General features: G+C 42.2%; 1 protein-coding gene across 1 annotated transcript in view; it reads left to right on the top strand.

Moving 5' to 3' along the window:
* Psmb7 (proteasome subunit beta 7) overlaps positions 1–27,489 on the top strand; it is a 62,153-nt gene that overhangs the window by 21,188 nt on the left and 13,476 nt on the right. Inside the window, exon 6 of the mRNA XM_005345952.2 lies at positions 13,031–13,089. Within this exon, the coding sequence (XP_005346009.1) occupies positions 13,031–13,089 (59 nt within the window). The remainder of the gene's footprint in view (positions 1–13,030; positions 13,090–27,489) is intronic.

The raw sequence follows: 27,489 nt of genomic DNA, 5'->3' as shown, positions 1-27,489 counted from the left end.
AGAAAGAGAGAATGTTTCAGTCAATTTTTTCTTAGATAGACAAAATACAGGCTCTTAATTCTCAGATTAATTAGATTATTCCGTGGACTTGCCAGCTTTCCTTTATTAGGCAGATTGAAGTCATGTCAGGAGAAGCTTGGGGACGTCTTTTTGTTAGGTTGGCAGTGTTCCTTGTAGCAGCATTGGTGTGGTATATAAAATTTTTATTTTGCCTGCTTATCCACATAGAGAATTAACATGAATACATTTCAAGCATGACATTCCTGGAAATGAGGCCCTTGGACAATTTAGGTAAGGAATAAATATTGGTATGCATCATTAGGGAAGATGCAGGGTCACTACAAGGGCCATTGAGGAAAAGTCTATCCCCAGATAAACTGAGTACACAATTTCCTAATTACTGGAATATCCCTCCTAAGCCCTAGTTTACAGGGGCCCTGAGCAGTTAAGAAGTTGGGGGCAGAGAGGCAGAAACAAACCAGTGTCCTGTCTTAGAGACAGATGAATCTTGAAATTAAGCTGGAACATGAACAGTGCCTTGGTCACTATTGGATTGCTGTGAAGAGACACCATGACCAAGGCAGCTTTTACGAGAGAAAACATTTAACTAGGAGCTTGCTTATGGTTTCAGAAGAGTAGTCCATTATCATCCTGTCAGGGAGCATGGTGGCATGCAGGTATGGTGCTGGAGAAGTATCTGAGAGCAATATCCTGATCTGCAAACAGAGGAGAAAAAGAGAGCCTGGGCTTGGCATGAGTTTTTGGAAGTTCAAAGCCCACCCTTAGTACGCTCTTCCTCTAACAAGGCCACACCTGCTAATTCTTTTCTAATAGTACTACTCCCTGATGACTAAGCATTTAAATACATGAGTCCATTTTTACTCAAACCACCACATATAGAGAAGCTGAGAATTAGCTGGGTGGTGGTGGTGCAGACCCTTAATCCTAGCATTTGGGAGACAGAGGCAGGTGGATCTCAATGAGTTCAAGGCGAGCCTGCTGTACAAGAGAAGTTGAGGATCACTTTTTCTATATTTTACACTAAAGTACACTCTTTGTGTGGATATCTCCCCCTCCCCCCCTTCTTGAGGCTTGCTATATACCCAGGCTGACCTCAAAACTCCTGATTCCCTCCCTGCCCAGCCTCCCCAGCTCTGCAAGGACGGATGAGTGCTGCCACTTCTGTTGTGCAGACTTGCTATCTCCACGTGGCTTAATTTGGGAAGATTTCCTGTAGTGGATCAAATCAACGTGCTTCAGGATGGGAAACGTTTCATATTCACTTTCAGTTCCTCAGTCAGCTATGGATTTAGCTGTATTCAGTTCTTCGGCTTTTGTGGATACTTCTTGAAGACTGGTCTATGGACGTCGTCACTGAAGTGTTGCTGGGGGTCTTTTTGCTGCTTTGGGAGTTCTAGAAGTTCTGTATATCACTATAGATTTCTTTTTGTGCCCTGCATCCTGTGAATCAGAGGCCAGGAAAGATCTGTGCTGGTCCAGGAAACTTGATTTCTTGGAAGCTTTGTGAGACAGCAGTGGCCCCGAGAGGACTGTTCAGGAAGTACTGAGGTTTAAGTTAGAGCTTTGGAAGAAGCTGTGGAAATTTTGGCTTTAGGCCTAGCTTTGCTTGGACCTAACCTCTTGGAACCTGAGATCTGTTATTTTAAAAATGAAGCTGGTGTGATTTTGGTGATGGTAGTGTCTTTATTTTTGGCAAGTCTGCAAATCAAGCTTGCCTTTTAATTTTGGGAGCTGAGAGCCACAACTACAAATCGTCTCCTTCTAATGTGCTGATATGTCTGTGAACACACAGTCACTGTGCAGTTACCTGAGATGTTATGTCTGTGAACACACTGTCACTGTGCAGTTACCTGAGATGTTATGTCTGTGAACACACGGTCACTGTGCACTGCATGTGCTGCTCTGCCCTTGGTGCCATTTTTTGAGGTACTGTGAAAAGAGCTCATCTTTAGAGTCAGTGTAGCTTTAACTTTCTTGGCTATCTATGATTTATCTTGATTTCTGCTGTAAAATGGTGGCTAGACGCTGAATGTGGCAATGTATGCTTTTAATCCCAGTAATATGAAAGCTGAGGTAGGAAGATTTTAGTATGGCTACATTGAGAGCTCTAGGCCTGACTGAGCTATGCAAAGAATGGCTAAAGGTCCTGTCCCCTTGAGAAGGGTTTGAAGGTGCAGTGGATGCCCTGAGTGAAAACACTTGCTGGGAAGCACATAGTAAACGCTTGTGAAGGGTTGCAGTCATTTTCTATGCAGTTCTGTGTGCTCAGATTTCTCTGGCACCTTTCCCTGCTTTGATTAGTACACGTAAGGTCCATTTTAGAAGATTTAAAATGTGTAACACATGGATTTTGAATCTTAAGATTTCTATAGCTGTAGAGTGCCAAAAAGAAAACAGCTGGGAGCTGAAAGCACTTGGAAGTTGAATTCTCTGTCTGGCTTCCTGGTTGCTGCAAAGGTGGTACCAAGCCAATAGATGGTGCCCTTAGGTAGAGAGGAGAAACCTCTCCTTGTAAAATTGTGATGTTACCTGGAACAGAATGTAATACAGCTAGCTTTTTTCTGACCAGAGTAGACTTTGTTCTTGGTGTCAGTAAAATACTGAAGGTATTGAATTAATATTTTCTTCATTTTTTTAGCTCTGACATTTTCCCATAAAATTGACTTTGAAAGTTCAGTACTCACTCTATCCCCAACCAAATAAAAGCCCTTGCCAGGAGTACTTTAGATCAGTTAAAGGAAGTGTCAGTCTTACATTCTTTGCTTTAAATCCCACTTCAGAGAGATTGAGGTTAACTAATTCCTCTCTCCCTGCACTTGCCTCAGAATTGGACCAGCTAAAACCAAAGTGCCTTTGAACTCATAACCTAGCACTTGCTGTCTTTTATTTTCTGATTTTAGGTTGGATTAAGTGGAAGGCCACTTTGCTTTTCTGGGTAGTTCATAGAATGAGAACGGTGCTGTTTCTAGCGCTAGGGTCCGTCCCCATTCTTCCATTGCTAGCTGTGTAGCTTCGAGCAGGTTTCTTCACTTCTAAATGTAGATTTTTCCATGACTGAAAAGAAGATACAGATGAATTAACTGTCCATTTTTTTCAGTAAGTGGGATTTCTTGTTTGTGCCATGTTTTATGATTAAAATCAGGGATGCCGTATAAATCACTAAAATCTCTCCCTTTTTTTTATGACGGTTCTGAGGGACTTGACAGCTTGGGAAAGACTTGCAAAGCAGGCTTAACCCGCAGTACAGGAAGTGGTTCTGCAATGGAGCACAGAGGTGCTTCCCTCTCCTGTGGCAGGCAGGTGCAGTGGCTGATGGTGTCCTCAGATCCAAGCCTCAGACCTCCTGTCTGGTGCCTGCATGTGGGTGACCAGGAGGACAAGCATATGTGTAGGTGGTTTTCACCCTCCATCTTAACCCAAATAAGCCTGGAGTTTTAAGACACCATTTCTCTCCATACCTTTTGCCATGTCACTAAAATACATTAATAAGAAAACCTTCTACATTTTAAGTCTAGATGCCCTGAGTTTTCAGGCATTTAGGATTGTTGATAACCTGTCAGGTCTATGAGACTTTACAGTTGCAATTATGAGGAAAATCCCATTTCCTTCAAGTGGTGTTTTACATATTTACTCACAAGTACACATGCAGAGTAGGATATGCATTGTTTGAAATTCTAGTTTTTGAGTTAAAAATGTTGGATGATTAAGAACATATATATTCCCAGCATATTAACTGGGAGTATATTTCCAACAATTTATTGGGAATTAAAAGTAGACCCTGACATTGAAGTATATTTGTTGATGAAAAGGAGGCATTCTTCCCCTCAAGAGGGTTTAGCTGTAATACTCAGTGCTTACTCAGGAGTGAAAACATCAAATTAAACTGTTTATGCTGACAAAGGACAAATCTGGATTTCAGCAAGCCGTGCAAGATTGTCTGATTGCTTGCCCTGCTGCCTGCCTCCAAAGCTTTTGGCCAAGGCTTCTAATGAAATGCATGCATACAATTAAACCTTTTCAAGTCTGCGGCTTAGTCTTTCTGAGCCCAGAGAGGTACTCCACTGCTCTCTAGTGGCTGAGCACAGTCCCTTGGCACCAGCATTGCTTCATATTCATAAATCAGCTTTTCACACACTGGCATTGTTGGCCTTCAGTGCAAGCACCAGTACCAGGAGACAAGGCCTTGTAGACAGAAATGGAGTGAAAAATGACCTCCATCCATAGGTCTGTGGAAAGTACCAGATTTTCCCCAGGAAGAGTGGCCAGTTGACTAACAATGAGCAAGTGTGAGTAAGTGCTCTGTCAGGGAGAGCTGACACTGATGGATTAGAAAGTTCAATGGTGACTCCTTTATCGCTGCATACATCTTCCACCTTGGCAGACCACGTTGCAAGCAGGTCCTAGGGTGCTTAAAACGTACTGCTCCTTAGCAGGGGCAGCCTTTTTTCCTGTGAAGCTCTGGTAAAATTGATTTGGGGGAAAGCAGTGGGAATCCATTTCCTGCTACCTCTCAGAACTTCTCGACATTGAGAAAAGAAATTTTGAACATCTTGGTTCTCATTAAAGCTGCTGCTCAGGGACCTGTTGAGAATGAGTGTATCAAGTCACTGCTAGAGGACAAGGAGCTGTCCCAGAGTCGTTATGACAAGTAACTTTCATTGAGCTCTTATTATGCCCCAGCATTCAGCTTTGCACACGGTGTCTTGTTCAGTCCGCAAGGGCCATTGAAGATGTTGTCATCCTGACTGTGGGGAAAGGAAGCTAGGGCAGCTGCTGTACTGGATACCCTAGTTTTTGAGGCAGTAGCATTTTGTGGTGCCCAGTCTGATGTGCCCAGAGAAACCAGTATGTCCAGAAACATGGCCTACTGGGTAGCTGTGTGTTTCAGAACTTGGATGACTTGTGTGTCCCGGATTGCTTCTGAGTAGTGCCGGGCTTCCTAGCTCCCAGACCAAGGTTTAAATCTTCAGTCTTCTTGCCAGCTGCTCTGCTGTTGGAAAGCTACTTGGAACACGTGGGATGTCAGTTATAGTCTGTAACATGGAGAACTGTCCCCAGCACGTGACTTCAGGGCAGATTCCCACCTGCCCCACTTCTTCGAGTTTAGGCAGGAGAATCAATTCAGTTTCAGCTGTCTAGTAATGATGACTACAGAATCACTGTGTTTGATTTAGTATTTAAACACTGATATATGGAAAGAATATGCTACAAACCTCCAAACCAAACCTGTACACAGTCCGTGTTAATGCAGGCATTTAAAATATACAGAGCAAGTAAGAGGCTGTGAATTTTCACAGGACATCTCAGATTTTGTTCTGAGTTCTTGCAGAAAAACAGGTTCAGGCTGAGCTATAGGTTGAACATCCCACCTCTGAAGTGTGAAACTGGGTATTATAACTGCAGGTAGACACTGTCACACTGGACCTCATGTGACAGATTGCAGCCGGAACTGAGATCCCCTTACATATTGCATAAAATTACCTTCAGGCTATGTGTATAGGTTGCATATGAAGCAGATGATTTCATGTTTAGATTTGGGTCCCATCCCAAGATATTTCATTATAATTATATGTGTGCATATTTCTTCAAATCCGAAATTCAAATTATTTTTGGTCCCAGTCATTCTGGATAAAGCTATTCAGTCTGTACTAATGCTGGTAAAGTGCCTTCCGAGGTTTCAAAAAATGAAGACTAATTTTGCTTTTTGAAAAAAAATGTGGTTATGTAATATAAATACTCCTAGAACAGATACCCAAGTGTCACTGCTAGACACTAACAACACTTTTAATCATTTAAGACGTTAACAAAAATTCAAATTTCTTTTAATTTTTAGGTAAAAGTAATGCAGATTATATTCAGATGTGTGGTAATTAGTATGAAATCAACCAGAAAGGAAAAACCTGCTAGCCTGATTTTTTGGTAGAAGTGGTAAATGAAGAAAACAGCCTTTTCTAGACTGTCTTGATAATCTTGACCTTGGTGCTTGGCTTTCTTGCGTCAGAGACAGGTGGTGGAAGGGAGAGAACCCTCTGGCTTTTGGGTGAACAGTGTAGCTCGGAGCATCATTGTTGCCTGACATGTGTGAGGCCCTGGGTCTCATCTCTAGTACCACAGATACAAACCAAAGAAAAAGAAAAGTAGATGTGGAGATGGAGGGGATGACAATGATGCTCAGGCAGGAGGATAACTTTCCTTCGCCAGTCTAAACTATGTAGGAAGACTATTGCAAACAAACCAAAACTCCACAAAAAGCAGATTTTTGACATTTTTTGCTTTTTTTTAAAATTTAAATTAATTAATTAATTAAGCAGAGGCAGGGTGTCTTTGTAACAGCCCTAGCTAGCTGCCTTGGAACACACTTTATAGACCAAATTGGTCTTGAACTCACAGTGATACACTTGCCTCTGCCTCTCAAATGCTGGGATTAAAGGCGTGTGCCACCATTCCTGGCTCAGCTTCAGAATTCTTGATGTGCTGCTGGTCATAAGCCATGCATTGTGCCAACCTCCCTGTTTAAAAAGTGGGACCGGTATGATGTGCCATGTCTGAAGAGTTACAGAACTAGCGGATCTCTGTGCCTTGAAATTCGTAGGATTGTGTGTCTTGCAGTTGTTTGCCAGAGTCTGCTTCTATGTAAGTGCTGGTGTGCTCTACTAGGTAAAGAGGGACACGGTGTGTTTGTGGTGACTGACTGCTGCTCTTCCTTGGTCCTCTTGATTTATCATGGATTGACCTTCAGGCATGTGCTGTCAGATAGAAAGATGTGATGATAGCAAGGTTTGCTGGTTTTTTGTTCATCCTTTCACAGTGTTGGATTTTCCGTAAGTTTATACCTTATAAATTGCAAGTAATACTTGCAAAAATGAAGAGAAAATTTTAAATACAAGAAAACAGACTAAAACTAGTCTTTGAGAATTAGGCTTCTGTTTGGATTCATATGCTTGCAGCCTTGTGTCATTTGTGTTAAGCAAGCATGTCTACCCAGACTGTTTTAGAAGATGCTCTTTCCCACTGAAGGTTCTCTTATGGACCGTTGGTACTGGAAATGAAAGTACTTCTGCTTTGACATATTTGATTTGTGCATATAATACTTCAATATTTATTTCTCCCATCTCTTGCTTATTAGACCTTTAGATATCTCTAGGTTTTTGTTTTATTGCTGCTGTTTCTTGCTCTAAACAATGTACCCTCTGTATGCAACTTTGTTCCTTAGAACAACTCCCTGCGGGGTGGGATGGGAGTGGGTGGAGTGGGGTTTGGGTGGATATGCTGGATATGCATAGCTTCTGGTTTCCAGTTATCTTTTCAAATTCCGGAAAGAAAAATTCTGTCCCCTTTTGCCTCTTCCAGTGGACTACTGTGCCAGTTTTATCACATCTTTGTCAGCACCGGTTGTTACTCTTCTTAATCTTTGTTAATTTAAAAGGCAGACAGTGGCTGCTTTATTTTATTTGACTACTAATGAAGTTGTGTTTCTGACCACGTATCTGTTTTTTCAGCTTATATACTACTGTATCTTTGTTAGAAATGATGTTGTTTTTGTTTGAGCCTTTCAGTTGTTAATATTTTGCATTTTACACATTTTTCTGAGTTTCAGCATTTGTATTTTACATTACAACTTATTTATTTATTTGTGTGTGTGTGTGTGTTTGTGTTTATTTTTCGAGACAGGGTTTCTCTGTAACTTTGGAGCCTGTTCTGGAACTAGCTCTTGTAGACCAGGCTGGCCTCAAACTCACAGAGATCCGCCTGCCTCTGCTTTCCAAGTGCTGGGACTAAAAGCATGTGCTACTACCGCCCGGCCCCTAACATTTTTTTTTTTTTTTAAAGTTAGTGACCTGATAACATACAGGAACAGATATTTCATTTAAAATCTTGGGTGGAGGGGCTGGAGAGATGGTTCTGTGGTTAAGAGCACTGGTTGCTCTTCCAGAGGATTCAGGAGACTTGTGTACAACTCCAAGCACCCACATGGCAGTCCACAACTGCCTGTAACTCCAGGATCTTACACCCTTACAAATATACCTGCGGCAAAAGACCAATGCACATATAAGTAAATTTAAATAAAATACAGTCTTGGGTGGAAATGTGACCTCGACATGAGCTCCTTCTGCAGGTCAACAGTAGTTGTCCCACCAGTTTCAAAGAGAACTGTGGTGGACAGTGATGGAGTAGACCACACCCTCTTTCCAGGACTTTGCAGGGAGTCAGTTCTTTAGTGAGCATCTTGCTAGGGAAGCCAGGGTAGTGGCTGCCATGGATTGAGTGTTCACAGAGCACAGTTTCTGGCCCTGCTAGTGCCAGCACCCTGAGATGTAGATTTTCTCTGTGTTGGGTATCAAGAGAGGCTGAATTGGTAAGGATTGGACTTGCAGGAGGACAGTGACCTGGGAGGTAAGGCAGATATGAGTATGCAGGCATTTCAGGCAAGTCATCTCTAAATGCTAGTTACCAAATTGTTCCCTCTTTTTTTCTTACTGTTTTAGAGAGCTTTGTTTGGGAAGCAACAGTGGCTACTCAGTAACTATGGGTGGGCTGAAAAAGGACAGACTTGTGGAGGTTGCTAAGGAGCAGTTAGTTACATGGAAACTCACGAGGAGATGGAGAGCTTTGCTAGTAGGATACAGAAACCCAGGAAGGGTAACCCACTCCTGTGGTGGTGGGATACTTGGTCTCACTAGGATAGGAGATAATAAATTGGATGCAGTTTTGTTGCTTTAAGTCATCTTTTTGAAAATTGAACTTGGGTTATATCTGTTTACCTTTTATTCATCCTAGTGTGGTGAATAAGGCACCAGGCAGTAAATACTCTTTTATACTTTGTAAGATGCTAGGTGCTATCATCACTCTTTAGGACTTGTTCAGTTTCCCTGACTCCTGGCCAGTTGCATTCTCTGTTCAGCACAGTGTAATCCAACATGGATTTGTTTGGTGCTTGGTGTGGGGCTGCAGCTAGGAAAGGGAGGACAGGTCTCAGAGGAAAGTGGTAGGCTCTTGTGGGCTGGGTGGTAGTGAGGGGGGACTCTTGGGATTTGAAGGTGATTAGGAGTGTGGTAGACTGTCAGGGGTCCCAGCCACTGCCCCTTACCAAGGTGAGAAGGCTGAAATTAGCATGGGCCTTTGGAAACTGAAAGTAGAGTGTGAAGTATGTGCATTGGGGAAAAAACGGGTAGCAAGCCTGGCCATGACTAGTCTTTGTACCCTTTCACAATTGTCGTATGTAAATGATCTTTCTGTGTGAGAGGGCAGTATAAGGTCAGCTGAGATGGAATTCTGCTTCTGTGCATGTTGGGCCTATAATCTTGGGTGAGATGGTTACCATTGCAGTGAGTTGCTATAGGGAAAACTAAATGACATAGGACATTCATTACATGTGGCACATTGGTGCTCACCACTGGGCCCTGTTTGCTTCCTTTTCTTTCTATGTGCTGTCCTTCCTGCTGGAGTGAGAGCTTATGGAGCACTGGCTGTACATCTTGTGTTCACAGAGTTCAGCCTCCATTTGTGGAAAGTAGGTGTCACTAGTGTCCAGTTTCTTAACCGGACAGGGTTGGAGAGATGGCTCATCCATTAAGAACACTGGCTGCTCTTCCAAAAGTCCTGAGTTCAATTTCCAGCAACCACATGGTAGCTCACAACCATCTGTAATGAGATCTGGTGCCCTCTTGAGGAAGAGACCTGGTCAGTTGTCCTCATCGACTTAGACCATGAATCTGCCCATATGGGACTGCCTGTGCATGCTTCAGCTTTGCCAGGGCATACATTTCCTTCCTTCCTCATTTCTTAACTGGACATGCTGCATGTGAAGCACAGGCTCCTGTGCTGGCAAGCTGTTCTCTGCCTTTGTGTACATTTCTTCCTTACAGGAAACCAGATGGTTCGAAACTCAGAGGTGTCCATGTTTTTAAAATAAAAAAATAGAATAAATGGTCTTTCAAAAGAATTTGCCCTGGCTTTGTGTATGGTATTGCCTGGCTAGGTGGCTAGATGCTGAAGCAGTGGGCGGCTCCAGGTGTCCATTAATGGTGTATAGGAAAAGTGAGATGCAGTGTTTGAACATTTTGTAGGTCACGTGGTGGCTGGACCTGTCTGGCATTTGTCTGATGATTTGTTGTATCTTGTTTTGGGCTCAGACCAAGATCTGGGAGCTTGAATAAACGTTAGCGACACTCTTCCTATTGAGTCTTTTTTAATGGCAGCTCTCATTGCATTGCCTTGAAGTTCTCTGATAATTTTATTCTGCCCTCTTGTGGCTTTGACAGTTGCAGTCCTGTGTGAATTCTTACCCATACTTTCTGTGCAGCATATTTGACTATAGTCAAACCTGTCGACAGGGAGCCTGCCATTCCTAGCCCTTCTATGGACTCATCAAAGGGGGCGCCGGATCCCTTCTTTCATGTAAACTGAGAGCAGGAGCTAATTTGCAAATGATGTTGGAATTCTCTTGAGGTTGAATTTCTTTTTATGCTTATTTTGGAACCACTTGTATTGATCCGAGGGAGCAGAGTGAAGCATAGTTTAGGAGGTTCTTCCCAGAAACTGTCTCTCCTGTGTGTGGAAGACGATGGTAAACAGGAAAGCAGAGAGGCCTTGTTCACGGTCCTCCTGTCTTCACCTACAACTCTGCATTGTGGAGCGCCCTCTGCCCCCACCCCCGAACACATGACAGACCTTTTTTGTACCAGGAGTTGGGGGTTCTGGTGTGTCCTTTCTGCTTGGAGAAATTGCGTCTGTGGTGTTACTGCCAAGCAGGAAGCAGCTTCAGATTGAGGAAGAATTGTTTGGTTGGGTGGGAACTATTTTTTTTTTTTTAATGCTGAATGAAGCTGAACAGAAGCAAATATATGCCCAGGAGAAAGAATAGAGAAGTACTTACTGTGGAATTGCCAAGAAAGGATGGCTCGCAAGAAAAAGTGGCCAGTTTTGTTTTGTTTTGTTTTTTAGGAAAAATGCCTTTAAGCTAAACTTGGTTTGTTTCTTTAATGATAACTCATTTCCATTCTCTACAAAGTTGTTAGCTCTTGGGTAAATGCCCTGTCTTTTTGTATCCCCTTTAAATGTGGATTTTGAGCCTGTTAGTCCATTTACCCTTGGGCTCTTCCTCGAGATAGATAATCTTGGACACATTGGAAGGCAAACCTGCCTTTGGCCACTCTGAGGGAACGCTTTGCATCTCGGAGAACTGTTTCCAGAGATCCCCTCATTTGCCATTTTCTTGTTTCCTCCTGACAGCTGTCCTTTGTTTTCTACACAAAACCAGCCTTAGTTTTTCCTAGTATGACCCAGAGAATTTGAGTTTCTATCTGTGCCTTGACACAAATACGGAGGCTATTTGTTTGTGTGTTTGTTTATTCCCTTTTGACCCCTGAACCTTGAGGTGAGCTGGGGACTAATGAAACCATTGGTTGATGTGAGCGCATTTCTCCAGGAGCCTGCACCTGCATATCTGCTAGTGCTTTAGAACACACCAGTTTTATATCTGTTGAATGTCCATCTTCTCTCCACGGGCTGTGAATGTCCCTTTAGACTGTTTTAGTCCCCCACACCCTACACACACAAAGAGAAGAAATGCAAAAGGGGGAAATGGGGTTGCCATTTGCTCCCAGAACCTAAATGAATAGTCATTGCCTGTAATGCTGGTCTACACTTGACGTTTCCCACTGCTTTAGATGTGATGTATCCGGTGCTGTGAAGGTAATGATCCTCAACCACAGCAATATTCTGTAACAGGAGTATCTGTCATATTCATCGGGATTACCATGTTCATTGATTTGTGTCTGTAAATCTGCTGTTTCTACCCTTTAAATTTGATCTATAATTGGACCTCCTTAAATGGTTCAGATAAGGTAGTCTGTATTTCCTCAGTGCAGTGTTGCTGTCAGCTTCTCCTTTTTCATTATACATTCAGCAGACTTGATAAAATCAGCAGGACACCTCATTTGAAACTGTTTAATCGCTGCCTTTTTCCTTTGCTAAACCATTGAGGTGGTCAAGCGATGTACACAAATCATTTTAAATAGAAAATATGGTTTTCTCTGTGACCCCACTAAATAGATAGTGTTATGCAAAACAAGTTAAAAAGTAATAAATGCCAAAAAAATCTTCTAATTGGAGTAAAAAATTGTGGACAACTGTATCCTCTCTCCAAAAGTAGAGTGCCCTGAAATGATGCCAGAGCCCTGTGTAGACAGATGACGGTTTTCTGAAGCTTCTCGGGGTTCTGGACAAAGCAAGTTTACATTTTCAAATAGTGCTGAGCTGCCTTTGTGTCCACTCAGAGGCCAGGCTTATTTGTAATGCCTTTACATCCAACCTTGCTAAAGATAAATTTGCTCTGCTAATAACTGTGCAGCATAACCTTTCAGCCATTTGCTATTGTAATAAATTTTTGTATCTTTGTCATTTTGTCTACTCAGCTGTTAGTCCTCAAAGTACAAACTAAAAATAATAGCTCCAAATAAATGCCATGGAATACAGTGTTTTACTGTAGTAACTGGGGTAACCTGGTAGCTCAGCTCGAAGTTCCATTACCATTTACTGGTGCTGTATCTGCCTCCCTGCCTATGTGCCAACGTGACTTTATCAAGACCACATCATTAAAACAACGTCTTCTTAACAGGTTTGGTATTTAGCACTGTGTCTAGCAGCTCACCAAGGCAAGTGTGGAGCACAGGCTTCCTCGCATAGGATAGAGGGAATTATGGGGCACTCCCCTCTTGGAAAAATACAGATTCTCCGTGACCTCATTTTTAAGCATCAGTATTTCACTGCAACTGCTGCACAGTTAACCCTGTAACAAGAGGGCCAGTTTCAGGGCTCCCTAACTAGTAAGTGGCTCCAGCTTGGAAGAACAGTGACTTTTTCTGGAATACGGCCTGTAGACTTGGCCCTGACACTGAACTGAATGTGACACTGGGCATGTTTGACTGCTTTTGCTGACCCAAGGTAAACTGGAGATGGAGATGCTGAGTGCTGGTAAAATACACTAAAAGTGCATCTTTTCTTACAGGTTCTGGCTCCTTGGCAGCAATGGCTGTGTTTGAAGATAAGTTTAGACCAGATATGGAGGTATGTAAGCCTTGCAGCTTCCTGCTTTCAGATATTTTCCCAGTTGTGGGTCAGACTTTTACAGGCTGACTGCTTCCTCCAGAGCTTGCACAGCACTGTCATTCCTTTAGTGCTCACACGGGTAGTTGTTGAGGAGACCTGCTGCTTGTGCAAACATTCATTGTGGTGGCCTGTAGCCCTGCTGTGCTCTCCCTCGGACATGGGGAACCCACTCTGGGCTCTTTCAGACTCCTTGCAATGTGGAATATTTTCCTGTGTTCTGAGATTTTTGTGTCAGGATACCAGACAACCTGTTTTTTCTGTTCCCTCACTAAAAATAGAATAACTATGTATGTCTTTCATGTCACACAGACCTAACCTAAAAATGGGTCAGTTTTTAAAATCTCTGTAGACTTTGCAGTCTACAGAGAAGTAGGCAGAAGTGGGGATAAAAATGTACACATGTAGCGTCCTTGCAGGGTGTTAGGGATCTAGTGTTCCAAGTGTGTTTGTAAGGGATTGTTTGACTGTATTTACTTTGGTAGTAGAAGAGGTAGCATCTCATGAAAGACATTTGCCTGTCTACTTTAATGATAGATGCATTCTCCATGAAAGCTCTCTTCCAAAGAAATCCATTTAATAGCAGATGTATTGATCTTATGTTGCTGCTTCCAAAGGCGTGGTCAGTATACTGGGTTCCTGTGGTGCCACATAACCCCCTCCTTCCCCTCGATTAACCTGCCCTGGTCAGGAGTCATCTCTGTTTGTACTAGATGTCTTGATGGTTAGTTTTTTTTTTTTTTTTTTTGGTTTTTCGAGACAGGGTTTCTCTGTGTTTTTGGAGCCTGTCCTGGAACTAGCTCTTGTAGACCAGGCTGGTCTCGAACTCACAGAGATCCACCTGCCTCTGCCTCCCGAGTGCTGGGATTAAAGGCGTGCGCCACCACTGCCCGGCCTTTGATGGTTAGTTTTTTGATAGGGAGCATCAGTCCTTTTCAGTGGTTCATAGGTGAACGGTTCAGGAGTGTTTCACCTCATCTTTTCCATTCTTTCTGATTTTGCAAGTATTTTGTTTAGGACCAAAAAGACAGACATTTTGACAATATTTTGTGCCTGATCATCTTTGGGAGAAGATGGCATATGAAAAATATTTTGTTCTTCCATTCTGTCATTGTCATTGAAGCAGTAAGTGTTATGCTCCAAAGTTCTCTCTGCCCTTCAGGTTTGGGCCAACTACTGTGAAAGACAGAACTGGTCAGCCAGGACACGTGTCTCCTGTGCCCTTGGTGCATGAGGCTAACACCACAAATAATGTGTTCCATGAACTCCGTCTGATCCTTTCCTCCTAGCTACAGGAGTTAAACATATAGAATCTAGGTAGATGTTTTCTATTAAAAATGATAGCGTCTGAACTCCAATTAAGAAGAATAAGCAGGGCCAAGTGTAAAACTGTAAATGAAATTAGAATTCTGTTCTCATTTCTCAGTGTGAAAATTTATTCCTATATCAGCATTATTTTCTGTTTGGTGTCCTTAAATACATAGAGAAAAAAATTATGTATACTAGGTCACTTAAAAAGAAAAGGACCCAAACCCAAAGTCTCTAGTTTTCTAAGTAGAGGAGTTTTAATGTCAAACTCAATTTAAACCATATTAGTCTTTTCAGATTTCCTTGGAAGTTTTATCTTTTTCAATTGATTAGAATTTTCATATGTTAAGGAAAACTGAGAATTACAGAAAGAGTTAAAATCTGAGGTTTATTAAAAGTGACCTGATACTCCGCCAAAGTAATTTTATACTGTGTCAAGCCTGAATTGTAAATAGCTCAAAGGCCATGCATTTAAGGCAGGTATGATTTGGGGAGAAAAGACATCAGCTTCCCTTCAGTACAACTTGGAATTTTATCATTCTGAAGAGAACATTTCTTAGATTTAGTATTCCTGTATTTGAAACATTTAATGTTCTTCTACATTACCCGTGAGACCCTGAGACAGGTTGAAACAATTCCCATTATATAAATTTATTATTTTAGGTTGAAACTTAACACTGTCAATTAAAAATCATTCTTAAAGCCCAAGTGATAGTCTTAACAACTGCCTGTAGATAATACTATAAAAACCTGCATTCATGTTAATAGATACATTAAAAAAAATCTTGATTTGGGAGTGTGGCTTACTACTAGAGCACTTGCCTAGCCTGTGTGAGGCCCTGAGTCTGATTCTTAGCCCAAAACACAAACACACACACGATTAGTGTAAGTATGTTGATAAAATAAAACAATAAAGCCACAGTGTAGTGGTGCATGCCTTTAATCCCAGCACTTGGGAGGCAGGGGCAGGCTGATCTCTGTGAGTTCGAGGACAGCCAGGACTACAGAGAAACCCTGTCTCAGAAAACAACAATAACGAAAGTTATTGGGGAGACTTAATCTAGTCTTGGGTCTTGAGTTTGCCATTTGTGTATTGAACTGTTTCTCTGCCGTGTCCAGGTACCATTGAGGCTATTATTTTTCTTTAAAATGTTCTTTATTTTAACAATAATAGTTAAAATAATAGTTCTTTATTTTAACAACAATAGTTGATATGTCATAAAATGCGCAGGAATGGAGTTACAGTCATTAAATCAAGATGCTGTAGCTTTTTTTTGCCTCCATTACCCCTTGCTAGTCAGCCTCTTCTTGAGCTTCCTCTTAATTTCGTATTAGATGTAATGAGTATCATGACATCCGGGGTATTATGTGCTTGTTTTAATATGGGTGCATGCTGTTTATGGAAATGTGTCACCCTAACGTAACCCTTGAGCGTTAGGGAACAGAAGTCACTGTTTTATAGTCATTCTTGTTCATGTGTACCGGCAGCCCTTGGGATTTCTCATTCATGTGTGTCTCTGTGCTCCCTTGTAACTCTGTTCTACACTTTTCCTGGCTATTTTTTAGAGGCATCTTCCCCACTTGTCAAGGAGTGGGAGCTTCTTGAGTGCAGGGGCAATGAGACCATCTCTGTTTTCCAGCTTCCAGCTCTCAATACTTGCTTGTCAGGGCAGAAGGACCCTGAGCTAAAGTGGAATCTGAGTCATCAAAGACCACCGGAGGGGGCTGGAGAGATGGCTCAGAGGTTAAGAGCATTTCTTGTTCTTCCAAAGGTCCTGAGTTCAAATCCCAGCAACCACATGGTGGCTCTCAACCGCCTGTAATGGGGTCTGGTGCCCTCTTCTGGCCTGCAGGCATACTCACAGACAGAATATTGTATACATAATAAATAAATAAATATTTTTTAAAAAAAGAGAGACCACTGGAGGACCAAGGGGACTTCCTCTTCTTCCTGTCTGGAAAGTTCAGAACGTACTTTTGAGACAACAGGAAGATAGCCAGTACACTTCTCTACAGTGCTATAGATATCCCATAAAATACCCAGGGACAGAAAGTGGGGATTGAGGCAAGTACTCATTGAGAAGGCACAGTCCAGAAAAGCCTCTGTCAACCCAGTGGGGACTCTTTAAGACCCTGAGATGGGCCTCTGCTCTTGGGTCATCTGAGCCATTGGACTTGCCGCAAGTCAAAGCTCTTGGTTCAGCATTTGGGGGAAACAAGTAGCTAGCTGGTGAATGTAAGGCACATTCAGTCTCTAGAGGTTCTCAGCTAGGTGATGCCTGCGTGTTGTTTGGAGCAGTTTCACTTGTCCAGTTTTCTCCCTTGCTGCTAACTTGGAGGATTGAGGGTGGGCTCTGCCTTTGTCCATTTCAGTTTCCTTACTTACATTGTGCTGGTTGGTCCCTCGGACAAACTCAGCCATTTTTGTTGTTGTTTGCTTTTTGAGGTAGGTTCTCAGTATGTAGTCCAGGTTGGCCGCAAACATGAACTTCTTGCCTTGTTTCCTTGGTGCTGGGGTTACAGGACTGTGGCACATACTAGTTAGTCAGTATTTGTGGATGGGGCAGAAATAACTTTATTAAGTTGTACTCAGGTTCATCCTTTTCTGAAGCTGCCTTTGCCTTTGGTGTTCATAGTGTCCAGCTGTGTTAGAAATGAAAATTTTACTGGATGTTGCTGACACACACCTTTAATCCCAGCACTCAAGGAGGCAGAGGCAGACGGATTCCCAAAGTTAGAGGCCAGCCTGATCTACCGAGTGTGTTCTAGTACAGTCAGTGCTACAGAGAAACCCTCTCTCAGGGAAAAAAATGAAAAATGTATCAAAATAGAATTTTACTGATAATAAGTACCCTACTTTATTATTATTATTGTTAATAATCAGCATTCTGTGAGACTAGCAGGTTTTAAGTGTGGAAGGTGACATACAAGGGCAGTTACTTGAGGGTGTTGCTAAGCTTCATGTTGCCATGCCTGCTGATTCTTTTCTCTGATAAGGCTTGTGTAAGAAGCTTGGCAGTCATTGTTACCCGACAGGGTAGCTGAGTGGGGACTCTAATGTTAATCATATTGTGACCTTTTCAGATAATTTTCCAGTCAATTGTAAGGAATGTGACCAAAGTACCTAGAAGTATAGTGATGGTCCAGAAATGCAGACTTTACCTGGGGTTGGGGGGGGGGGAAATGAAGCTTTTGGATCAGTAACTTAGGGCCATTTTCTAGTCCTTTTCTATAAGAAGGATTGTTTTCATTTGGCCTGTTGAGATATTTCAACTCTTGAAGATTATAATTCATTAAAATAGGCAGAAGATTAATATTTAGTCCGTCAAGATCAATACTGTCCCCTCTTTGCACTAATTGTCAGAATACTGTGTGAGGGCCGCCGAAGGCTAGTGGAGTGCGGCAGGACCCTGACATCACAGGGAGTGGATTCAAAGGCAAACTGTCCTGCACCCTCTGGTATCGACTTGCAAATTAGCATCTGGAATCTAATTAAACAAGCTTAATGAAAGCAGCAGCTGAATGCTGCTAGAGAAGACAGTCAGCTTCCCCCTCTCTGATACATATTCTGTATCATCGGAGCTGGTCACCAAACACATTGTGAGCACAGTTTAAAAAATTAGCATTTATTTGAAGACTAGAAACTGTTTTTCATTCTGTTATGCGTTTGGCATGCTCTGGCATCCCATGAGAACCATGCCACAGCAGATAGTGCACAATATTTATAAATCCATGACAGGCAATAATAGCAACTTGAAAAATTCTTTTGCTAGAATCTCAAGTTGAGAGCTGCCAAAAACTGAGAGGATCAGATCTGCAGTGGCAGCTGCTGTGCCCTACAGTTAGAATTCTAGACTTTGAAGATGCTCAACTTAAAGCAATGAAGACTGCAGGCTTAGCCAATTTTTGCAGGTTTCTAGAGCTCTGGCTCTCTGCCTTTTGAAGATGACTTGTTGAAGTTTCTACCACTGCCTGAGGCATGCTAACACCGGCAGGATCTTTTCCTCCAGCCTTAGTGTGGCTTCAGTTTTAAGTAGCACATACTTCGTCAGTGCCTACTGTGATGGCCCTTTTTGTGGTTGCAGTACCAAGGGATAAGCTCTTACCCTGTACCCTTCAGAGAAGTACAGAGATAGATGGTGACGTATACAAGTGCTACTTCAGCTGTCCGATTTATGGAGTCATATTTCATCGCTTGGCCAGTGCTGGCCTCTAGGGAAGCCCTTTGCGGATTGCTAAAGATGTGAGCAGCCATCGCCCTAAAGGCTTGCGGTTATTTCACAAACATGACGCCAAACACCTCGCTACAGAAGAAACGAGATTAATCTGTCATTGTGGGCAGCTATAGATCCATTTAAATAATGGAAGACTTGATATCAGTATGCTGCTCTGACAGCAAATCTTAGAAGTGATTTTGTGTGTGTGTGTGTGTGTGTGTGTGTAATAGAAGCAAAACTGCAAACTTCACCTCTGGGAACAGAGGGATGGTTAGTGGCAGAGATCTGTATTATTTTGTTCTTTTAAAAATCCGTTCAGTTTATCACATAGCATGGTCCTGTGGGTAACCAAGAGCATAAATTTGTTATGGGGGAAAGGAGCTTAGGTGTTGGAGGATTGGGCTGCTGCTCTGTTTCTGTTTTACTACTCACAGCATGGCTCTGGGCAACTAGGGGACCAAATCTGTGAGCCAAATTTCAGAGAGCTACCTGCAGGTTGTCAAGAGGATTAGATCCCAGCAGTAAAACACCTTCAATGGCAGTGTATACAAAATTGGGTTTCTGAAACATGGTGACTGTCTTCTAGTTAGTAGTAGGTTGAAAATGTCACCTAGAAGCCACTAACATTAGGATCTGCTATCAGACTTGGGGGTTTATAGCATAGAGAAGAAGCTTACCATCCAAGACAGACCCATGTGGTGGGCATGAGGACAGCACAAGTCTGTGTACCATGGGAGTGTTTGCTTTTGGGGGGGAAGGTAATGAATGCAGCAGCCATGGTTTTAGATGTTTACTTGTGTGCCTGGCTCGCTTCTAACAGCCTCCCTGTGTTTTTTCACTTTTCAACAATCTTGGAGATTAGTGCTTTGTTACCCACAATTTGAAGGAAAGAAAATCAGCCATGGAGAGATCAAATAACCTGTCTTGAGGTTACATAGATGGTCAGCAGTGAGGTCAGTATTTGAACTCTTATCAGTCTGACTTTGGAGTTGTTTGCTGAAATCAGCTACTGTGTGGTTGTGTCTCTTTGCCCGGTATGTAATTATTTGATAACAGAGTAGGAAGATATCTTACTCTTGAGGCTGGAGTGTTCTTTTCCTCTCGTGAGGTCTTGTGAAGACCACAGAAAGCCAGGCATGTGTCAGAGGGGGTGCACGAAGAGGAGAGAGAGGTGGACAGGGCAGGGGAAGGAGGGAGAAATACATTTGGCTGTGGCAGAGATTTTTGTCTTCTCTTTGAATCTAAGACTTTGGGTTTGTTTTTTCGTCTTTGTTTTCATCTGTATCAACCCAAATATCCTGTGGTTATTCCTCTTCAAAGTTTCCTAATGATGTCTATTTATAACAGAGTTGTTTTCTGTGGGTGGCTGATGTATAGATGGCACAACCCTCCTCAGATTTAGTGAGGAGACCAAGAGGTTTTTAAATGCTGGTGTGTGATATTTGTCCATTTGAAGCAAGTCATGAATAACTTGAACAGGGGTGGGGGTGGGGCAAAGCAAGACTATTGTATTTGAATAATGAGGTGCTCTCTCTTCTCCAACTGCCAAAACTTTTTAATCTTCGTCAACAATTGTTCTGTCCGACATTCTATTTAGGTCGCATCTGTGGACTGCGAGCTCAGAACCCTGACAAGCAGCATATGAATTCTGTATTCATTAGTGATCTTGATCCTAATGCCTCTGTCCCTGCCACAGGGGCTCAGGTGTGGAAGCTGCTGGTTCGTCCTCCCAGCTGACACTGAGAGCTTTAATGACTCTATAGGAAGATGACCACTGACTGGGAGGTTTGCGGGCAGAACCCACACCACAGAGAATGGTGATCAAGGAGGACTATGGGGTTTAGCAGAGTGCCTTTCTGTGCAGCTTGAACCCCATTGGCATTAAACACAATGTTAAGTAAATGCAATTTAAAGAAAAAAGGCTGACCTTAACAAATAGTAAAAATATCAACTTAGTGAGCATCTCTTGACTTAGTTTTTCAGATTTTTCAAGTTTAAGCTTGTATTTATGTGGTAGTTACATCAGTTTAAGTGTCTTATATGTCTAGAGGAAAATCTGCAATTCAAACCAAAATTCTTTTGGTGCTGCCCCTTTTGTTTATTGTGATCTTTTGCTTTTAAAAATTACTAGAATGTGGATTTATTGATTGATATGCAGCATGTCATTAAGTATTTTGACCTTTTTAAAGACACTTTCTTCTAGAAACATTAGATGCCTTATTTAGAGACAACTTCATTGGTTCATAATTCACATCCATACAGTTTGCCTGTGTACAAGTTAGCTTTTACTATTTCATTAAGAGTTGTACAGTTATCACTGTAATAAGTTAGAACATTTTAAACTTTGTCTGACTCTAAAGACCAAAGTTATATCATTGCTTATTTCCTGTCAAGCCTCCTATTCTGGACATTTTTCATGAATGTCACTATATGTGATTTTAAAAAAGACTAATTTTAATATTTTCAAAAGATTTCATTCATGTTGTGGCACGTTTTAGCATGTCATTGTTTTATGAAATTGAATGGACGTGGCATACTTTGGCTATCCTTTAGTTGGTGGGCATTTGGATTATTTCTACTGTTTGGCTCCTTCCCATACGTCTGTGAACATCTCTTGTGTGTTTGTAGATCAGGGCTAACCTTTTGTGGTATTGCCAGACCTTTCCATAAATTCTGTGTTGGAAGCAGCATAGGAAAGTTTTGATTGCTTTACATCGGTAATCAATGCTTGCCACCTGTCATTTTGAGTCATCCAGGTGAGGGCGAATTGTGTTTCACTTTGGTTTTAACGAATCCCTTATTAAGAATAAATGTGACCGTGGGAATGTGTAGATTGAACAGTTTAACATTGTACATGCTTATAAGCTCTGGTTTTGGGCAGTAATTGGTCTGATTATGTATTTGTTTAAATAGTGAAAGATCCCTTTGGAAGGTTTTTTTAGAGGTTGTTTCTGTAGTTTGCCTTTGGTCACAATTTCTTTTTACCGGTTTTCCTTAAGACCGTAAGCATGAGAATCCGTAATATCGCACCTTTATTGTTAGATCAAAAAGATATATTAATTTCTTTTTTTTTAAATATTTATTTATTTATTATGTATACAATATTCTGTCTGTATGTCTGCCGACCAGAAGAGGGCACCAGACGTCACTACAGATGGTTGTGAGCCACCATGTGGTTGCTGGGAATTGAACTCAGGACCTTTGGAAGAGCAGGCAATGCTCTTAACCACTGAACCATCTCTCCAGCCCGATATATTAATTTCTAAGGTAATTTTTTTCTCTGGTTCTATTTAATATGCAACTTTAGGTTTAGAGGTGTCAGAACCCCCAAAATACAATCCCAGAAACCTTGCATAGAATTATTTACAGTAGTGCTTTCCAGTGGAATTGATGAGTGACGCTTAGCAATAAATAGACATTTATGGGTTAGTAGGAGATTCGGGGGAATTCCTCCTTATGGGAAGCACTATTGATGGGGTGCCTCCTACCAGCTTGTACATAAGCTGTTTCCTTTTTTAAAAACCGTGAAGCAGAGTTGGAGTTACGGTAGGGTAAGGTCAGAACAGGGATTGTCGTGCATGCTTTAGAGTGGGCAGACTCAAAGTGGGAAACTTGTCCTATGGTTTTCTTTTAAAAAGTGAGTTTGGTGCAAGACTCTGGGTTTGATCTCCAGCAATTGGGGGGGGGGGCAAGATGACTCAGAGGACATAGTGCTTGCCACAGAAGCCCGGTGACATGTTTCATCCTGGGAGCCCATGATGGAAGGAGAGAAATCCTCTGACCTACACACACATACACACAGCAACCACGAAAATAAACATTTCTTAAAAAGTGAGTTTGTTTTCTTGAATTGGAACTGTCCAGCAGCCCACTTTGGAGAGGCAGAAAGGGACTTCCTGAACTAAGGTGCCTCCCCAGGTTTTCCTGTTCTCATAGGCGTTCTTGTGAAACTTTAGAGTACAGTTTTCTTTATTCTGTGTCTGTTGGTTTAGGAGCAGGACTTTTTCTTTTTCTGTGCAGTGTTTAGATTTGACAAGAGACTGTTTTTCTCCCTCTGGTTCTTTGGGATTCCACAGTCTTCTTGACTTAGAAGTGGATGCTTAGCTGTCTGTTTCTCTGACAAATCCAAGTCTTTTCAACTCTCTCTCCCGAATGCCAGTTTAATATTGGTGGATGGTTTTCATTTCCAGCCTTGTTATATTGTTTGTTTTTACCTTTGGATTGAGACAGGTCTCTCTGTGTAGCAGCCTGGTTGTCCTGGAACTCACAGAACTAGACCAGGCTGGCCTTGAACTCACAGAAATCCGCCTGCCTCTCCGCTGCCTCCCTAGTGCTGAGATTAAAGGTGTCACCACCACCTTATATTCTGCTTTTAATAAAGTTGAAAGTCGGATGTCTAGGGTATGGGATGAGGAAAGATTAAGTTTTTCCTGTTCTGTTTAATCTTGGGAACCAAAGGAAGAGAGATTGGGAGAGAAAAGCTGCAGTTCTCCTGAGTCTCCAGGTGCATGGAGGAATTCCTCTTGGGCCAGGATTCTGGGATTCTAGATTCACTAAACCTTAGGAACGTGACTCCATGAATCCCAAGGGTACCTAGTTCTGAATCTTTGAGGATTAATGAAAGGATAGTTATAAATAGTGACCTGGCAAATCTGTTGGCTTTAATTCTTTTAAAGAAATTTTCTGCCAGAAGTATTCCTGTGCTGAGTTTCATATTCTTAAAGAATCAGTGTGTGATCACTCAGCAGATTCTAACTGGTGCCAGCTGAATACAGCACACTGCACATGGTGCTGGACCAGGAGTGGGATGGGAAGAGGCCATCCTGAGTGCAGGGGAGACTTCCTGTGCAGCCGTTAGCAAAGCAGATGGAAAGAGGCCTTCTCCTGCATTGTGGTCGATAGGTAATTATTTGTGATGCATTTCTTTGGAGCAGGTGCTCCTTCTGAAATGCTTTTGCTTCACATATTTTCTATAACTGAAATGTAGAGAAAAATGTACTATGTAGGAGACATATTTCACAGTATGTTGTTGCCTGCACCTGTGGCAAAAATCCAGCAGGCAAAGTAAGACTTTGTGGGGACTATGTAGTCAGAGAAGCAAAGGCCAGATGCAGGACTAGTACTGAGTGGGTTAATGTCTGGTGACTTCTATTGTGCATTGTGATGTCACATAGTAAATGGCACCTTCACCTTCTCTTGTCTAATAGAATTGCCTTTGTTGACTTGAATCTTAGCCTTTATCTTTGTGGTACTCAGGTGAAGCCAACATTTGGAATATCAGAGTTCCTTAGGAGAAGAATAAAAGAAGTTCTTTTTCAGATTTCTAGAACTCTATTGTAGAAATGAGAATCACAACTACCTACAAGTGACTGTCAGGGGTGTGAGTGTGAGCTAAAATTCCAGTGCCAAAGTGGGGCTTTGTTACAAAGCCAAGGAGCTGCCTGTGGCCAGAAGCTTAAAGACTCTTGAACAATGGGTTTCTGCTTTTCTTGTGTATGAGTAAGAGAAATACAAGAGATGAAGTATAGGACTGAATGTTACTAGATGGTAGCTTAGAATCCTATAAGTTTGCGTTGGCAGGTAATTTGACATAAATTCTTAATGTAAATCTGGGTTAGTGGTGAAGATGTTATTTTAGTAAAAAGATAAACTGCTGATTAATTCAGCATAGAACTCAATTACAAATTGAAAGTGCCTCTGCGGGACTCCCGGGCCCTAAAGACAGCAGATGTTGAATTGGTACTCCAGCATATTTCACAGTGATATGAAATATTAACATGGTTTATTATACTTGTGTGGTATGTGATATCAGGAAGGGGGAGGTGGTGGGCATGTGGGTGTGCAAAGCAACCCAACATTACACATCCACTGATATACACTGAAGTGTGATTAGGAATTTTAGGATATTTTCCCTTTTTTTCTTTTTAAAAAATAAAGTGACTCTATGGAGAAATTATGCTTAAAATAACATTTGGGGCTAAACATTTAAATGTAGTGTCTTTTTGGTTCATGCTATATATACTGGTAAACATAAAAATCGGCAAGCGTGGCAATGCAGGCATTAAGCATTCAGAGAGACTGCTGCTGCGAGAGTGAGTTCACCGTGTCACCAGTCAGATCGGATGGCCCAGAAAGTTAGGAATTGCTTCTGATCTAAAACATGGTAATTAAAAAAAATTACCCCTGTATTCTACACAGGCAGGGAAGTTTCGTTTCTGTAAAATGAAGAAGATCCTTAGTTTTCATATCTCAATCTACTCAGGGGAAAGTCAGCAATCTCATGGATCGAGAGATCTGGACAAACAGCTGCCAGTATTGGAAGGGATCGGCAGTCCTTAAGAAGAGAGGGATGTGACTAAAGTCGGCTAAGATAAGATAATTCAAAGCCATTATCTCTTGGTTTTAGGCTGTTTTTCATGACAACTTATAAAAGTGCTGGTTTGGGTAGCTGGAGTAAAATAGTTCTAGAAGTGACCGATGATTATGGGAAGAGTGGCTGTCAGCCTTTGGCTTATTGTGAAGACTTTTCAAAAGGTGCCCATTCTCACAAACGCCTCAGGCACAGCAAACATGGCAAAGGTAGTCCCAGAAGAAAAGCTGGATGCTATAGGCCTCTGTAAGCTGATGACAGGCAGGGGTCTTGTGGGAACGCAGAGACTGGTTTGTTGAGCAGGGTCTGTGACAGTCTTAGTCTGGTAGTACAAACAGGCCGACAAACAACTACCGACACTATGTGGTGACACACACAAGAAATTGGCATACAAGGGGTCAACTTTTAGAAGTCAAACACGGTGTGGGGTGGGAGGGAACATAACACAACACAGACTTAGAGACAACTGGCAGAGCATGCAGCAGGTCACATAGGTTGTCGGGGTTTGTGGAAGGGTAGGACACCAACCCTAAAGGAGTTTATTCTGCATAAAGGTACTTGATGCGGTCCTGCTCTGTTATTTGTTACCCTGGAACTTTAGACGGTTGGACATATTTGAAAGTAAGAAAAGAAACTCCAGACAGTGTACAGTTCTAAAGTTGTGTGAGCGGTCACGTTCTGAGTTAGCATGGCTTTTTAATTAGCATGCACTCTTCAGCATGTGCTAGGGCTGGAGCTCGGCAGCCCTGTCCCTGCATGTGAATATTTAAGTTTAGAAAGCTGCCACATTCCATTAGAGGTGGTTGTGTTTCAGCAGTGGGTGCAGGAGCTGTGTAGACTTTTCAGATGTCCTTTGAGATTTACGTGGCATTGTAATTGGGAGATGCTGGTGCTTAGTGTGTTGTGCATGGTGGAATGTGAGATTACCAGCTGTAATGAGACCCCAGCAGCATACCTCAGGAAGGTAGTTAAAGTTTTAACCTTCACAGATAATGTTACTTGTGGGTTTCCATGAGATAATTTATACCATTCTTGTCTAGCCCTGAAACTGCAGAAACTAAAACAAATATCAAGTTATGCTACAGGCACACATGCACACACGCACGCACGCACGCACGCACGCAAATATTGTTTACAGGGACACTGTAACCATAGAATGCAGGTCACAGCACTAGATAATCATTTTTCTGAAATTGGAACTGTGGTGATAGGAAAAAATTACAAAGATAAAATGATCTGTTGACTTTGGTTCCTTGGCAATCCGTTGGCTGTCAAGATGAAAGCTGAGGATAGTGGCAGCATTCCTGTTTCAGTCCTGGGGAAGCTGAGGCAGGAGGACAGTTGTAGCTACCTAGCAAAAGTGTCTCAGAAAAAATTTTTTAAACACCCTCCAATATAACCTTTATTTCATATGTTTGAATGTTTGCTTGCATGCACACACGTGTACCACATGGGTATCTGGTGCCCAAGGAGGATAAAAGTATTGGAGCCCCAGAACTGGAGTGACAATTGAGAACTGCCATATAGGCACTGAGAACCCAACCCAGAGCCTCTGCAAGAGAGCTGGTACTCTTGACTGTCGAACCATCTCTCCAACCCTGACAAAACCCAGATGAGTAGTTGGGGTAAGGAGCACCATGGGTTTTGAAGAGGCCTGTTTATGCCTTGGGCTTTCGCTTCCCTGTGTAGGCCTGCTAATAAAGCAAAAATATTCACTCCTAATATGAATGGAAGCCAACCTTCCAGGAAGACTTTGGGAAGATCATGCGTGTAAATGGCTACTCAGGTGTATCAACAGTTTGTTCTCCAGTCTCTTGCCCCAAAACTTTTAAAGAAAGTTTTGTCCTTGCCCTTTTGTTCAGTTTTAGTTAAGACTTGCAGTCGACAGATGGCATTTTGAAAGCAAAGGTAGATGGCATCTTTTATTGCGGATACACAGTAAAGAGAAGAATCTGACTCACTCTGTTCTGGGAGAGGAGCTGCGCTTTAGAGATGGGAGCTGTGGGTCTCTCACAGGCTTCCACTTAGGACTTGTTGAGGATGGGTAGATCGTGCAGTGGAGTCAGCAGATGTTACCCACCTGGACCCAGGAGTTGCTAGAGTTGCATGGTTTAAACCACAGTGCCATGATTTGGGGGATTGTTCCGAGGTTCTGTTTTCTTGGGTGTATAAACCATGGACTTTGGGGTCAGGCCGAGTGGTTTCATCTTAGGCCTTTCAGTTTGATCATATGCCGTAGGCTGGTCATTTGTTATCCTCTGCTCCTTGCCTCCCTGCATTTGTGAGATAGGAGTGAGGGTGGGAGCGCTTGAGCAGAGTAAGTGGGGATGGGGACATGGTTAGTGTAGTGCATTAGATGTGAGTTCTATCCCCATAGAGAAGTTTCTAGTGAAGAGAGGAAGTAAAAGTGTGATTTTTCAGTGCACTTCTGAAACATAGCAGTAAATTCTATATGAAAGGTGCACT

The sequence above is a fragment of the Microtus ochrogaster genome, chromosome 4 (assembly GCF_000317375.1).
Source record: "Microtus ochrogaster isolate Prairie Vole_2 chromosome 4, MicOch1.0, whole genome shotgun sequence".
NCBI classification, from domain to species: Eukaryota; Metazoa; Chordata; class Mammalia; order Rodentia; family Cricetidae; genus Microtus; species Microtus ochrogaster.
This window is presented reverse-complemented; position numbering and strand designations above follow the sequence as displayed.